Raw genomic sequence first — 17,555 nt, forward strand, 5'->3', positions numbered from 1 at the left:
AGACTTCATAATCTCACTTTTAGTTATATTAACCCTGAGCGGCCTCCCTTCAAACACCCAAAGTCTCTCCCAATAGACCTGCCTTCCCCCTCTCTCTTTCTCCCAGACCCTTACATTTACCTCCCTAGCCTACCCATCCAAAAACAGTTTAAACAGCTATGATTCGTACACTTGATGCAGACCCACTTTTACTTACAAAGATCCATTCTCTTCCCTACCAGCACACACGCCCTGACCCCCTGATAAGAACTCTTTCCTCCACCTGATAGTTTTCCTCTCACACACGGGAAGTGGCGAATATGTATGGAACATATATATATATATATATATATATATATATATATATATATATATATATATATATATATATATATATATATATATATATATATATATATATATATATATATTTATATATATATATATATATATATATATATATATATATATATATATATATATATATATATATATATATATATATATATATGTGTGTGTGTGTGTGTGTGTGTGTGTGTGTGTGTGTGTGTATAAATATGCATGAGGGCATCAGGTGGTGGTTGGCCTGACCAGCTGTCACTTCGAGGTACATGACTTGGCATCGTCACTTGGCTGGCACTTCACCATTCTTGTCGAGCGTTGCGGTCAGACGATTACTTGAATTTACGATTCTAACCAATAAACAAACCATTGATTTTCTACTTCGAACATATGGGCATTGAAAATTTGAGACTGAAATCATAAGCAAGAGATCATAACACGTATGAATTCTCGAAAGCGGATTAATGGCTCTCACCTTATGAAGATCATTAAGCCAGAACCTACACCATATCACAACCTACAACGTACAAAAATTTGATGACTGTCCATCATGAGATGACGTTCATTCCCATCAACAAATACCTAAGAGACAAGCAATGTTTACTTGCTCCAATTATCATCGTCACGATGATTATCTGAGTTTACGTTTTCATCTGGTTGGCTTGGTTGATTATTGGGCTTAAGGTCTACCAACTGCTAGAGTAATCAAGGCCGCCAACAACATTATAACCATCAACCGAGAAATACTTAAAACATTCACGTGATGAAGATAGTTCTAAGATCACTTGCACTCTGATTGTTATGGCTTACTGTAATTAGGTTCGCATTTCATGGCTTTTTTAAACGACTTTGTTATCCTTCGTCTGCATGCACAATTTTCATTCCATATTATGACAAGTGTGCCAAAGACTCTTTTAGATTGGTCTTTGGCATGTCAGTAGCGATACAAAAGATCTTCGACTGTATGATATATGAAATATTCTGAGCTTCTGTTGAAACTTATGAATTGCTTTCCAAGCAGTACAAAGAGCAGTACAAAGCGAGAAGTATTGATGATTGATATTCAGATAAACACATCGGAAGTATTATCTTAGAATCCAGTGTCATCATAACCCGAATTGCTCTTGCTTAATTATATCTTCGAAGTGTCTGTTGATACATGACAAAACTAAGACCATTGTTTCGTCTACATGAAACAAATACACAGGCAACATCTTTGGCAATCTTGACGACCTGGCTCGGCTGCGAGCCAAGCTATCATTAGATCGAGTGTCCTGTGGGTAAAGGCACGTTTTTTTCTTTCTTTGATATCTTCATTACTGTGACGTAGATGGTGTGGATATGACGAGCATTAGCAAGTAATTCCGAAATCATATTTCGATGTATGGCAGATATGCCAAACCAATTCAAGCTGTTGACAAAACAGAATCTTAAAGGTTGAAGAATCTTCGTAAATACAATCATTTTTCTCTATATTCTGTTGTATGACGCACTTAGACTATATATTCTTACCCACGGACTTGGGCAAAAACTGAAAAAGAATCAATATTGATACTCTTCTGTTTACGTCTGAAGGATCTATGCTAAACTTGTTCGATTGAAAAAGAATATGATAGGTCAAGACGACTGGCACTTAGCATCATCAGGTAACACCGTCGTGTACATTTACGGGGCTTTTCTTTCATGTCTACCTCGATACTATCGTTAATTGTCTACGGTGATCCTGATGTTTGATGTCTATCTTGATACTGTTGTCAGATGCACTCGTAGGTCTGCAGTGGGTAAACATCACTGACGAGGAACTAGGGAAAGGGAGTCGAATGGGAATGAAGAGGCGATGGAGATGGTGAACGGGAGTTTAGTTGGTAGGCGTGTAGGAAGTTGTCCAAGGATGGAAGATACATGTGAAGGAGATTCTCCCAGGACCTATTTGGACAGTGGGAGGCACTGTACTGGCGACGAGCACGTATAGAATGCCTTCTGTTCACAATGCTGCGAACCTCTCTTGCGTCTTTCATATTCTTTGGGTGACAGCTGGTCATTACTGTAGGTCGAGGCTAAAGAATGTTAAAATCCTGCTGCTCCGGAGGTCACATACACACACCATGTTCAGGCAAGAAAGAAAATTCCTTCCTAGCATTTGTCAAAACATTATTCTAATGCATGATACGAAGCCAAATATACGTTCATAATATCAATGAAAGTAAACCATGATATCAAGCTAGACACTGATATGTACTAACCGGTCTGCTAAACAACACTCGAAAAAAAATTTTTCCTGTAAAATGTTTTTAGCGACACAGGTTCACACGAATGTTCTTACGGTCAGGTCATGACTCTCACGACATCTTTTCATAGCTGTAATCTTTAACAAAAATGCTCACTATGATTTTAGAGCATTTACAGGATAACATCTAAGAAGCAAACCATCTGATGAATATACATATATAATCTCTCGGACCTGTGTTTGAGTCCTGCTCAAGGAGGATGTTATGTCTCATCGATACTGACATTATACCGTGGAAACAGCTGTGGAGTTCATAGCTTCTCTATTTTCCAAATACTTTGTAAGGATGTGCCAAAAGGAAAAGACTATAGTAATCTCAATAAGCGATGACATACCCAGACGATACTTGTTAATCTAAAAAAAAATGTCATGTGGCCACATGAGCATCATGATATTCTTCATGTGTCGAACTGCACCGTCCAGCAACTTTCTGAGTTATTGAGCAAGTCAGCAGCCCACAGCGGTTCACGACTGCCTGCCAACCTTGAACATCAGTGCTGCAGGAACTTTCCACTATGACCTCACCATCAGCCAAGACCAATAGGAAATGCCACTCTGAAACATTCATGATACTCCCTATTAAGATAATTTTTTTACCGACACCTTTAGCTGAGTACGTTGTATGTAGCCATTACAATATGATAAAATCTATTATCATCAATCATTTTTTCTACTGTGAAATAACTACATAATGAAGGTATATAAGTGAGGATATCCTATCTAAATTAATCAAAAACTATGTGAAAACAGGTTAGATTGATTATTTATTTATCAATACGAGAAAAACTATATGATGAAAGTATATCAGTGAGTAGAACCTCGTTAAATGCTTTAAAAACTACGGAACCAGGTTATACTAGTTGCTCCTTTCCTCTATAAGTACGTTTTCTTAGAAATTTTCAAAGAAAGCACAAGTTAACGCTGGGGTAACTATAACTTTTCCTATCTTTTTTTTTCTTGGCACAAATCACTATCAAAAAGAGTTGGCAATACCTAGATAGTAGAATTAGCAAATCATTAAGATTTCTATTCAGAGTATTAATGCTTCTGAAATAATGATGGGGCTGTGAATTACGTAAACACTACATAATGAGAATAAACAAGACACGCTATATAAAACATATCATTGTAAGTTCATGGAATTTTCGAAACGACTCCTCTGTATTGTGCTACTGTATTGAGGAATACTGCTTAATTTGATAAATTTTTTTTTTTTGCTTTGTCGCTGTCTCCCGCGTTTGCGAGGTAGCGCAAGGAAACAGACGAAAGAAATGGCCCAACCCACCCCCATACACATGTATACACATACGTCCACACACGCAAATATACATACCTACACAGCTTTCCATGGTTTACCCCAGACGCTTCACATTTGATAAAAATAGCAGTACATATTAGTCCAGTATGCCATGCAATAAGATATGGTAGAGTAAATAGCTTGATATACGTTCATGTGTTGCATATTACTTGCATACGTGTCATCTGGTAAGATGTACATGTACGCCCCAGTTCTGTAGGGATTTACGCCTTTGGTGTAAAAGATTGTGTGGAAGGCCAGAGACTGACAGTCTCTCATAAGTCTACCTGGTGTCTGGTGTAAATGGAAGACAGGTCAAGACTAAGGTAAACCTTATCTTCACTGTTATAACAATCAATTGACAACTTATTGCCTCGTGTTCCCTGAGTATCACCAGAATTACATACAGCAGAAATAAGAAATGTTTAAGGAATTAGACTTTTCTTTGAGTGGAAGTAACGGTAAATCTCAATACATGTGACAAATTATGCCCAGCACAGTTTAGCCGGAGTGTATGATCCCAGTGATCACGACCAATTTCCTGTTATATGTTCTCTAATTAACCAATAAACACAGTCAGTAATATAAAGACAAAATGTTATATTCCTGTATTGTGTATGTACTGTTTTCGTGTGTAATATGTCTGTGGTGCATACCGTGCCTTAGGCACACCTGGTGTTGCAATATCTAACATGTCACACGAATACTGCCGCTCCCACAAAAGTCAGAAATGAGCGTAAATCTAGCAAATATCTGTCACTCAGTGCAAACATCAAGGTCATGCTGGGTCATGCCAGATTTGGGGTAGCTGGAACTCAGGGCGCACAAGTGCCGTCAACGAACATGGTGTACAAGTACATTTTTCTATATTTCGGGAAATATTCCCTTACTAAAGTGACCACGTCGCCCACTGCACACAGCCTGTGTTCTGGGCAGTGTGGTTGGTGGAGTTAGTTCAAGACTCACTCATGAAGACTCGAGTCAAAAGAAAAATGAAAGAGGATGAGAAAGAATGCGACTAAGAAAGGTTTAGTAAAAGGAGAAAGACGCGTGGCCCCCTGTATGAGATGTAGATGCCTGGCCGATAGGTTCATTTTCACGAGAAAGACAGATCAGCAATCATGCCAGGGACGGTGTGAGATGGCTTCAGGGGCCCGAGTTATGACTGACGCTAGTCCCCTCATAAGGAACCACAGTCAACAAAGGTCATGCCTCCTGTTGATAACTCGTGTATGTCTGTCTGTCTCGTAAGAATCAACTCATGTTTGTTACCTGACTGCTCATGTGAATCTGTTAACGGTCAACAGTAACATGAATGGTTCCCTCCATCCTGCTCATATATCAGACTATTTACTTAGATCATTTCTGTGTTGCAATATCGTCAGTGGACTGAGGTGAACCTTCTATTCTCTTGTCTCGTTTAGGGTCACAGATACTAACAGCTCCTGAATATTGATTTTATTGTTGCTGATTGATTTGAGGAGTGAGGTGTGTGTGTGTGTGTGTGTGTGTGTGTGTGTGTGTGTGTGTGTGTGTGTGTGCTAGACGAGGACCAGGGAAGCTAGGCGCGACCTACCAGCAGTGGTTCTCTTGTGTCCCCCAGGAGTCCTGCTGCACAGGGTCATCAAGACAGGTCATCTTTGGTGTGAAAAGATTGTACTTCTAGACACAAGTGAGGCTCACTGGCAACAGACTGGATGTCTGCACACAGGAGAGGGACACCAGCAGCAGGTTCAGGTACTGGACACAGGAAAGGGACACCAGCTTCATCAAGTTATTGAAGAATGTGACTGAAGATTTTCCCCTAAGGTAACACACTCTCTCGTACGTCTGAATCAACTGCAGATGTCCCTTAGTCCTATACCTGGGCCTACTGCAGACATCCCTATCCTTTGTCTTATGCCTGAACTTACTGCAGATGCCCTTATCCTGTGTACTATACTCGAACGTACTTATGAATCTTAATGAAAAAGTTAACCTAAACCAGACGCTTGATAAGACGTCCCGTAATTGAATATGATACAAAACTAAGCGAGCAAATCCCATCCTGTTAGCAACCAAGACGCCGAGGATCAGATTGGGTGAACTACGGCAAAACAAATTTAAGACACTTCTAGGTGCATGTATAGTTTTGCCGCTGCCTTAATTACTGTGTGTGGAGGGAGTGTATAGAGGGAAGCTGAGGGTAAGTGACGCAGTCGTTTAGAAAGGTTTCTGTCTGCAGGGCAGCGAGGCCTTCCGCAGGCTGGGCAGCAAGGACGTCTGTAGGTTGGCACCGAGGACTTGCGTAAGTTGGGTAGCGAGGATTCTTAGGAGCAGATGTTAATGTCGGCGAGTGTATCAGTAGGGAAAAGACGAACACACGCACGTAGAAACGCATGCATATGTACGTATGTACATACGAGCACGCACCATATATATATATATATATATATATATATATATATATATATATATATATATATATATATATATATATATATATATATATATTTCCCTCATGATATCATTGCCTTAGGGGCTGGAGGTGTTCACCTGTGTGGAGGTTCCTGGGTGTCCGTTACACATGAACAGGGAGGGAGAGGATGCTCTCGCTTAAAGGTTGAGACTGAGTGGCTTGTGTTGGCTGAAAACAGGTTTAAAGTGGGGGAGGGGTCCCCAACCCAGCCCGATGGAGGGGTTGTGGTGGAGGAGAACACATCCCTCCCCCTCCCCTACCTCCCCGGTACTGCACAGTGATGCGTCTGGCCACGTAAGGTGACCCACCCCTCTTCCCTCCAGCACCACAGGACGTGGTCGTCTCACGGGGGAAAGCCTCACCCAGAGGGAACTAAAGTTACTTATAGAAATTTGAGCCACATCGAGGGGCAGCTCTTGAGCTTGGAGAGAAACGCATCTTCCTGAAACTTTCTTTGGTCGTAAAAGATCCCATACAGGAGAGCGAGCCTGATTGGATGAAGGAAAAACTTCCTCTGCCTCAGAAGGAATCAAGCCAGTCAAGTAATACGGTGTAGGACTTATTGCGGAGGAGAATTTTACTATTGGACAAGATTCTTGCAAAGTAGCAGTGATAGAGCGAGGTAGTGTGCCGAACCTGCCTCCAGCCAGGACAGGTAGAGTCTTAGTATGAAATTTAGCAGGACACGTCCTGTGATGAGAGTCTCCACCAGCAGACCTGACACCAGTGTTCCAAGGCTCACCACACGACCCCTGGTTCACCACACGACCTCTGGCTTACCACACGACCCCTGGCTCACCACACGACCCCTGGCTCACCACTCGACCCCTGGCTCACCACACGATCCCTGGTTCACCACACAACCCCCGGCTCACCACACGACCGCCGGCTCAACGCACGACCCCTGGTTCACCACACAACCCCCGGCTCACCACACGACCCCTGGTTCACCACATGACCCCCGGTTCACCACACGACCCCCGGCTCACCACAAGACCCCTGGTTCACCACACAACCCCCTGTTCACCACACGACCCCCTGCTCACCACACGACCCCCGGCTCACCACACGACCCCCGGCTCACCACACGACCACCAGTTGCCACACGACCACCTGGTTGCTACACTGCCCCAGATGATACACCAACCCCGGTTGCCACACACCTGCCGCACACCACAAAACCGTAACACTCCACAGCACAAACCACACAACAACCACCACACCACACAAATAATGAGCAACGGGAAAGATTCAACCTAACCTTCTGTTGTATGTGGAAGTCGTATTTCAAGCGAGCACAAATGCCTCCCACTGCTCTCCTCCCGAGTTGACTGAACGAGACGACAACTGTCTTGAAACAGAAATTTATATCTGCCAGGATGGGATTTATCTCGACCCTTGTGTCTCCCTGTCGACAGCTGGCTCATCCCCCCGCAAATGAGATATTGGAAAACGTCCGAGACAGTTAAGTTGGTAAGGATGTTGGGAGGCCAACGATGGCGGCCAGAAGGAAAAGTCTTATATATATATATATATATAAGAGGTCGAATTTTCTCTCTCTCTTTGTGGGTCTGGTCCTCATCTACAGCTGAATCTTTAAAGTTGTAATCTGCAGACTCGGGGTAAAGAGACGGCATTGAGCGGGAAGTATCATGGACTGTGGTCTTAACCTCAGGGGTTGTTCTGACGCCTAGACCTGCAGCCAGAGTGACCAATATAGCAATTTATGATCAACATTTTAAATACGGTATTATTTTTTTCTTTTTAGCTCCCAACGTAGCGCTTAGAGCGTGCAAAGGGAAAGACCTGAATGAGAACCTGGTGATGACCTCAGGAAGACCTGAGGAGGACCTGAGTAAAACCAGAGCTGTGGGGAAGACCTGAGGAAAATCTGGGGAAGACTTGGGGACAACATGGAGAGTATCTGAAGGAGATTTAGGGAAGGCCTGGGGAGAACCTTGGAAAGATCCTGGAGAGACCTGACGAGGAACTGGGGAAGGCTTAAGGAGAACTTGCTTGAAGACCTCGGGGTAACTTGGTAAGTTCTATTTGTGAATTTGTTGCTATTTTACAGCAGACCTGTAACACCCAGAGGCCCTTCACGGCAGACCCGTAACACCCAGAGGCCCCACATCTTGGACACAAGTTCTTCACAATAGGGGCAAGGCTTTAAGGTACCTCGCGTTGGTCTTGAAGACCATCTTAAGGTCACTAAAGGCTTCCATTTCTTCCTCAGGCAGGGCCGGTAACCCCAGCTGGTACTCTTGTGAGTCATGTGTGCCGTACAGCAACTAGACGAGAGAGGGCGCTGTGGCTTTAATCCTCAGTGGCCCGTGGGTCAAGGTTCGAATCCCATCAATAAATTGTTGTTTCCTGCCTCCCACACCGTCTGCGGGCGTTTGTTGGGACGAATTGGGGTCTGCTAGCGGACGAATTGTGCCAGACCTGTGGAGCAGGTGGAAGAAGAGAAATTAAAATGTAAATAGACAGCAACTGTTCCTTGCTGTGGTAGCACCAGCGTGGCGTAGTGTCCAGGCTGGTCCGCGTCTTCTGGTCTTTCAGCATCTCGCGGGTCACTTTAGCTCACCTGAGCTCCCGTCACCTTCTCCTCTGCATGTAAATGCCCACATTCCTCCTGGCGAGGCAAAAGCCAAGATATCATTCCCAAGTGTCTTGCCTACTTCACGGATTATGAGCCTCAAGGAAGTATGTCTCTTGGTAAGCTGAGGAAGAGCTGCCTGACGGAGGTGTTGGGACAAGAAGGAAATGTGAAAATTTTTTGAGTGAAACAAAATGGGATATTTTTTTTTCCTCCACTGAGAAGCCAATTAGGACAAATATGACAGATGAAGGACACGTGTGGCAGATTAAATGTTGGAAGGATTACAGAGGAGCCTCAGGGAAGTGGTAGATGAGAGAAAGGGAGATGAGAATATTCTTCCTGTGTTTGTATTATGCCCTTCCTTGTCCAGCACGTGTGCTCATTAGGGTCCAGCTGAGGTGAATGACAGAGAGTAAGGAGAATGACAGAGAGTAAGGTGAATGACAGAGAGTAAGGTGAATGACAGAGAGTAAGGTGAATGACAGAGAGTGAGGTGAATGACAGAGAGTAAGGTGAATGACAGAGAGTAAGGTGAATGACAGAGAGTAAGGTGAATGACAGAGAGTAAGGTGAATGACAGAGAGTAAGGTGAATGACAGAGAGTAAGGTGAATGACAGAGGTCTGGTAGAGCGTCAAATGTTGAGAAGAAAATCTCGTAAGTTAAGTACAGGATATCCAACTCTGGAAGTTGTGTAAAGGAGCAGTTTTCTTTGTTCGTCTTGTGGAGAGCACGGCCGTTGTCCAGGCCTGGTCCTGAGGCAGCAGTGTATGGCTGAGGACTGATCTCACTCACTGTTGTTCCCTGGGGCGATTTACGTCATGTATGGAGACACTGGAAGGCACAGGACAGGATAATGAAACAGATAACTTTAAAAAATATTTTACTCTGAAATAAAGATAAAACATGTGTCAGTGTTTCAGCAGAGCGGCAACTAAAGCGACGCGGGTATCCAAATTGGTGGCTACTGTCCCTCCCTCTCCTCTCTCTCTCTCTCTCTCTCTCTCTCTCTCTCTCTCTCTCTCTCACCACTCCCCCGGCACCTGGTTCCTTTTCCAGGACGGGCAACACAAGTGGGAGTTGCCGTCAACAGAATGACTGGCTGTTACAACTAATACTACTACTATCACTACAAGACAATCATTACAGGATAGATTATGTTTGAGTTACATTTGATGGGTAGATATTTTTTTTGATAGATTCAGTCCACACAGACGTGGATTACTTTTGGGCATGTGATTTCACCGGGAAGTTGTGTTGTTCACACTAAGAAGGTCGACCGGGAGGCCTGGCGAAGCCGACGGGAAGAGTGGACTTTGTGCTTGACCTTCGTGGCTCCGGAGGCACCACCTGGCATGCAGAACGCAGCATATCTCGCCAGGAGTAATATCAGGGTGTGACTCCAGATTGTACATAAACATAAAACATATTTAAGTAATTAGAAAAGGTCATATTGAACAAATTTGAAAGTACTGGTTGACATACTTGTAGCTGAACCATATCATTGCTCGCTATAAACGTTTGACTTTGAGGGTAGACTCCTCACTTGGTTCCTTGCACTGTTCTCTCTTTTAGAAAGTGATACAGAAAGGGAGGATTCCCAGCCACCAGCTCCCGCCTCTCTTAGTCGCCTTCTACAACACGCAGGGAATATATGGTTAGTATTTTTTTTCTCCTCTCTCCCCGTGTGTGTGTGTGTGTGTGTGTGTGTGTGTGTGTGTGTTACAAAGTTTGTTCGTCTTCTGATCATGAGGGAGCAGGAGTGAGGCGCGGGGTATAGCGCTGCCCCGCCCACAAGTGAACTTGCGACGATCGTCAGTGAAACGCACACAAGTTCAGACTGGCGTCGTGGGCATGACCTGCGGCCGCCACTTCACTGCTTCGCTACGCTGGTCTAAATCTTCAGAAAATTAAGACAAATCGAATGTTGCCTGAAGCGGCATGAAACAAACAGGCAAGTATACCAGCCGTTGATGGAGACAGTTGCTCACATAATACAAGTCCCATATACAGAGAAGTTTACAACACAGCCCCAGAAATCTGACGGGTCCAAACATCTATATTCATAATACATCAAACATAAAAATGGCTAATCTGACATACCTCTATCGGCTCATTTACCAGTATATCATAAATATGTCTATTGACTAATACTTGATAGGCAAGACACAACCATAACATCAGATCCCATGGTGGATGTGGGAATCTCTGTGTTACAAGTGGCTTATATGGTTGAGGTTAGATGTAATGTCTGTGACAAATGGCGAGCAACATTCTCCTGGCACATCCAGGCTGTGTGTGTGGGACCGGGCAGTGTGGGCACGCCATTACTGGCTCATCCAGGCTGTGTGAGAGTGGTCATTGTGGGAATACCATCATCTAACCCGAGGGCTTGTGTCGCTCCTACAGTGTTGAACACTTCGTCACTCATGTGGACAAGTAACTAAATCTTCACCGTCGCGCCATAGCTCATGATGACCCAAACCTGACAGGGGGACAGGGGGGGTACTAGGGGAAGGACCTGCCCCTACCAGGTAGGCAGGGGGGTCAGGTACGGGTGTAGGGACCCGACCCTGGCGGGCAGGTAGGGAGGTACTGGTGACTAACCTCCATGTCGTATTTACCTCTTGCATGATTTGTTAAGTGCTTGATGACATTTTACTTTGTGCTTTCATTTTTCTCTCATGCTGTCTTGAAAAGTGATTGTGGTAGGAACGCTCGAGCCCTTAACCTTACAGTCAGCAGTCTGAGGTATGTCCCTGGAAGGGGGACGGTCTGGAACGCCAGGGAAGACCTTGTTAAGAAGCTGGAACCTTTAAGGACAGTCACTTCCCAACACCGACAATTCGTGCTTTCCGGGAGGCCTCACAGATACAAGTGGCAACTGAGTAACTACGTATGCAGGCTGTATGTATGGGTACTTCTAACCATTAACTTTGCGCCTCAGATGTCTCCCAATATCTAAGATGCAAAGGAAAATTAAAAGTTTGTAGTTAGGGATTGTTGCAGCCTCGAAATGAGTTCGAACGGATGGGGGCGGTAAAGTCTCCCTGTACTTACAATGGCTAACATTAGTTATAGCAAGACAACAGGCACTGGAACGGGTATGATGTTGCCATATGAAGGTCTTCAGCCAAGCAGGAGGACACGTCTCCAGCCAACCAGGTAGGAGGCCACGTCCTCCGCCAGCCAAGTAGGAAGACACGTCCCTAATCAGCGAAATAGAGGGACGCGTCTCCAGTTAGCCAGCCAAAAAGACGTGTCTCCGTTGCTGACTGGATATTCAGACAAGGTTCATCCCTTGTGGGAAATTTACTTGATTTCCAAATACATTAATTCTTACTATATGAATCTAAGAGTTTTGCCAGACACATCTCCAGGAAACTATTATAATCAGCACAACTTCAAAATGCTTGATACGCAGGGAATATGATAGTAAACACGTACCATATATCTGGTTCCAAAATTCTAGGAAAAAAAAAGACCACGCATCATATTCATCCTTGCATCTCTGGTATTAAGATAAGTTTCTCAGTATTGTGTGCTTGGCTAACTCTATATCCAAATTACATCACGCAACAAAACGGGGCCATGACGGTGGAGTCTGCCCAGCGTCCTGGGAGCCTTTCATACCAGGTGACATGGCAGGCGCCTGGGCTGAAGGCACGGTGCCCGTATGGATGGTCCCTTGACCGTTCAGCTCCACCGGTGTTGCTGAGGCTCAGTCCACGTCCCTTGAAGGCAATGTTGTTTAGGCGTCTTCACTTTCCTGTGATGTTCCGCAGTACTGCAGGTGCCGTAACCTAAGTGGCCAGCGTCTCCACACAGTCGCTGCCAACATCAGGAGGACGTCATCCAGGTCCGGAAGAGTTACTCACGTCGGTCCTGTTGCAAAGTCTGGTTGTCTAAGGAAGTCTGCCTGTTGCAAAGTCTGGTTGGCCCAGATAGTCTGCCTGTTGCAAAGTCTGGTTGGCCCAGATAGTCTGCCTGTTGCAAAGTCTGGTTGGCCCAGATAGTCTGCCTTTTGTAAGGTCTGGTTGGCCCAGATAGTCTGCCTGCTGCAAGGTCTGGTCGGCCCAGATTGTCTGCCTGCTGCAAGGTCTGGTTGGCCCAGATAATCTGCTTTTTGCAAGATCTGATTGGCCCAGATAGTCTGCCTGCTGCAAGGTCTGGTTGGCCCAGATAGTCTCCCTGCTGCAAGGTCTGGTTGGCCCAGATAGTCAGTACCTACCAAGAACCTTGACTCGTTACCTGCCGCCTTATGGTCTACTTGATTCCACACTTGCACTAAGCGGTTACCCGAATCCTTGTGCCAGACAATACAGTTGGTGTATTCACCTCAAGTATATAATCATCATCTTATTTACAACAACAAGTCATATATATCACACTCTCCTCTGGTTTATGTACACAATCTCCTTACAGTGACGACTACGCGTACAGCCAACTGTTGCCAGCTACCTGTCCACGATCACCACTGAGGCTAATCTAATTATCACCCCAACCTTTGAGATTTGGAAAGAATATATATATATATATATATATATATATATATATATATATATATATATATATATATATATATATATATATATATATATATATGGCCTATAGGCATCATAGTTATATTCCTACATATCAACAGTCTACAGCTGGTTGTAACACCTTAACTGAGGTCTCATATCAGAACATGGTATTGCTTCTCTACCTTATGAGATGGTCACAACAGAATCTTGAATACAAATGAATCACGATGATATAATACAGTGTGGAGGAATCATTAAAGAAAATGAATGGCAGTTGTGAAAGCAGGAGCAGCATCTGAGGTCTGTGCTAACCTCACTGCTGGCGACCCCAGCTTGAGTTGTCCACACCTAATGATCACCTCACGGTGCTGCCCAGCTTGATGAGGGCTAGGTATCGCCGTGTCCACGGTGCGCACACACAGTGCCTTACCACAGCTATCATGATAAGCAGTGATGGAAGGAAAGCCTATGACTTATCGGTATAAAAGATGAACTTATAAAAGGTATTCTTAACAAAAATGTAATAATAACAGAAAAAATGGTTCGAATGAGCCGTTCAGTGTCAGCATCACAGAGGAAACACAAGACACGATGTCCCCGTGAAATATGCTGATTTCTGTCATGTTATATACGTCTTGCGTCAGCCACTCCACGTAGTTTCATCTCCTCCATCTCAAGTTGGGCCACAGCGCAACAGTGTGGCTGGTGACGGGATACCGACCTCCACACCGTTCCTGTACCTCGGCATCAGAAAGGTGTAACCAAACAGTAGGTGATTACGTGGAACCATGAGTTGGACCAGCGTGGGCATGGTGGCGGGAATGACTAGATTATGTTGTGCAAGGCCAACTGCCAGTGATGACATTGTCAATATGGTATGAAGTTGAGGACTCTGTCTTGTCCAGCTCGTAGGGAGTGACACCCTGTCCTTGGTCGTCCGCTTGGGTGGTGTACCGGGGAAGTCTGAGCTAGCAGCTAGCGGCGGTCAGACGAACACCCCTGCCGGCTGACGCGGACGGCAGCAACTCATCCGCTTCAGGGTGCGGTGGAAAGCCTCACGGAAGTCGGTACGAAAGTAAGCGTAGATGAAGGGGTTGAGGGTAGAGTTAAAGTATCCGATCCAGAAGAGCGCGGTGACGACGGCGTGCGGGCAGCGGCAGGAGGGGCCGCACACGTTGATGCTGACGTACCACGTGAAGAAGGGCAGCCAGCACAGCACGAAGGCGCCCATGATGAGCCCCAGGGTGCGGGCCGCCTTGTGTTCCCGACGTCCCACAGGCAGGGGGCTGGCCTTGGTCGCCACCAGCGGCGTGCTGTGCATACGACGTCCGCACGGTACGTGCGGGTTGTGCCGGGAGGGACCGTGCCATGAGGCGTTGCTGCCGTGCCTGGATCGCCACCCAGTACCACTGTTACTGCCATTAACGCCACTGGACTTGGCGATGTTAACTGCACCCGCGCCATTACCCGCCGCCATATTGGCCACCACAGCACCGCCGCTGCTGCTGCGGGAGCTGCTGCTGCCTGAGGGACCCACGGACGGCACGCCCGATGCGGTCGTCGCCACGGACGCTGTTGACGATGTGTCGCTGAAGGTCTTCATGAGGAGCTCTTGATGTCGGTTTGTTGGCGTGAAGGGAGTCGACTGTAGGGCTACCAACAGCTGCTGACGAGCCATAGCTGCAGCTGTCGGGTCCTGCTGCTGCTGCTGTTGCTGCTGCTGAGAACCGGTACTCAGCCTTACAGAGGCGGAGTAGGCCGCGGAGTTGGCCGATGAAGCGCGAGACAGCAGCGCTCGCTCCTGTTTGCGCGCCTCTTGGTAAATCCGGAAATACATGACCACCATGACGGTGCACGGCACCCAGAAAGACACCGCTGAAGAGACGAGAGCAAAGACAGCATTCACGACGAAGGTGCAGGCGTGAGGCTGTGAGTCTCTGTTGCGGAGGTGTTCGGCCGTGGTGTACCAGCCCAGCAGGATGGGCAGGAAGGAGATGAGCGTGGGAGCCATCCAGCAGTGGGCCAGCATGATGGCCAGGATACGGCGGGTAATGGTGAGCGGGTATTCCAGCGGCCGCACGATGGCGTAGTAGCGGTCCACGCTGATGCAACAGAGATGTAAGATCGACACCGTTGAGAAGTAGACGTCGAAGCTGTTCCATAAATCGCACATGATGCGACCAAACATCCAGCGACCTCCAGATAACTCGACGGAGGCGTTGAAGGTCATGGCACACAGGGCGACGAGCATGTCTGCCGTGGCTAGGGACACCAGGAGGTAGTTAGCAGTGGAGTGGAGGCGGCGGTGAAGGGCGACGCTGACGATCACCAGGATGTTACCCAAGACCGACACCATGATGATGGTGCACATCACAATTGCCTTTACTGCGATCAGCCCCAGGTCCGCACCCGACCACACCTCGACCTCCAGCTCCTCCCCAAGATAGGTGTCGTTTCCGAAGAACCGGGTGGTGGCGTCCTGGTAGAACGCGGGAACTGTTACGTTTCTCGTGACCGCCGTCCCAGCGGGGTGCCCGAGCACGCTAGTATTTTGATTATTGTCTTTGTGGCGAGGCCCCCTGGCTTCCCTAGCGCCGCCCTCATCCCCCATGGGGACAGCGTCCTCGATATGGGTGACGACGGGTAGACAAGGCCCTTCAGACGCATTGTCGGATGACGTGAATGTTGTGTGTGTCGTGACGGAAGGCGTGGGTTTGGCTGTGTCTTTGGTCGTCCGGGGAGAGGCGGCGGCAGTGTTAGTTGTGGCGCTGGTGGTGGAAGACTTGAGGGAGTTGGCGGGCGGTGGGGCGGCAGGTGTGGTGACGGCCTCACCATCCCAGGCTCCCGCCTCAGGGAACAGCGGGCCCGACACCAGCAGGAGAAGTAAAAGAAGAGGCGTAGTCTTGCGGTGCAGGGGCGGCGGTGTTGGCGAGGTGGGCATAACCCCCCCTGCCCGCGTTCTGAAACAGAGAAACAGATGGATGAGTAACATGGCTAGAGCGCTGCTTGCTTCACCTCCCACTCTAACACGGCTAGACCGCTGCTTGCTTCACCTCCCACTCCCTACCTCACGCCAGCAGAGGTTGTCCCGTATCTAAGACCTCGATCACACGAGCGTGAATTCACATCGCGTGAGACTACGCGCGGGTTAGAAATACGCCATCACTGGGAGGGTGTATGCGGGCGTGAGTGGGACAATAATCTCCCTGCGTGGGTGTAGAGACAGCACGCTCGCACCGTGAGCCCGCGATAGAAAAACACGTGGCGAGTTTCTAGTGTTCTTGTACCAATGGAGCAGTCCAGACGAGCGGGTTTATATGATTATGTACAAGGCTGTATGTATGCCTGATGATTTATGTGAGTGCGTACATTCATTCATACATTTTCGATGTGCGTTTATACGCGCAACATTTGTTTTTATGAATGTCATTTCGTGCTTGGATGTATACATTCGTCGAGAAGTGTATAAACGTTGCATTTGAGTGTTTGACTCAGACTTTTCTTGAATGTCCGTGTCGATCATTCTGACCAAACTTAAGATCCAGTCAGGAAATCTCCTTTGGAATAGAAATTACATTAGAAAGAGTAAAAAGTTGTGAAGATTCCAGAATCCTCCTCCACAGCTGGACACTGGAACTCCTCACCCTCTCCTCCGGTCTGACCCTCTCTCAAGTCAGGTCTGGAATTACTTGACATTCTCTCTACTCTCCACCAGCAGCTAGGACCTAGACGTGGGAACCAGTGGCCGAGATAGCTGCCTTTTTATGAGTCCATCTCCTTGGTGTTGACAGACCAATCCTCAGGGGTGAACCTCTCCAGTATTTTCAAGTATTAGTGAGTATAATGAAGTCCACCAGAGGACGAAAATAGAAAGAGAAATATCCCATTTTTGTTTCTTGATGGAAGTGAGAACCTTTCCGGAGTTATAATGAGAACATTCTGGCCACGCCTGACGTCTTTCCAAAACATATCCTTATTCTGCCTTATGTCTGCTGATATTTTCTCACCTACTTCTTACTGGCCCACTTTTATAACCCCTGCACCATCCTTTTGACCTACAGCTCA

The 17,555-nt window shown here is 46.5% G+C and overlaps 1 protein-coding gene across 4 annotated transcripts in view; it reads right to left on the bottom strand.

Moving 5' to 3' along the window:
• Window positions 1-9,834: 9,834 nt before the first annotated feature.
• The window catches only part of LOC139759593 (octopamine receptor beta-2R-like), a 107,571-nt gene continuing 99,850 nt past the window's right edge, over window positions 9,835-17,555 (bottom strand). For all 4 annotated transcript variants that reach the window (XM_071681897.1, XM_071681896.1, XM_071681898.1 and 1 more), the window contains one exon: window positions 9,835-16,450. In XM_071681897.1, coding sequence (XP_071537998.1) covers window positions 14,476-16,431 — 1,956 coding nt within the window. In that variant the 5' untranslated portion in view covers window positions 16,432-16,450 and the 3' untranslated portion in view covers window positions 9,835-14,475. The remainder of the gene's footprint in view (window positions 16,451-17,555) is intronic.

The sequence above is a fragment of the Panulirus ornatus genome, chromosome 33 (assembly GCF_036320965.1).
Source record: "Panulirus ornatus isolate Po-2019 chromosome 33, ASM3632096v1, whole genome shotgun sequence".
Taxonomy (NCBI): Eukaryota; Metazoa; Arthropoda; class Malacostraca; order Decapoda; family Palinuridae; genus Panulirus; species Panulirus ornatus.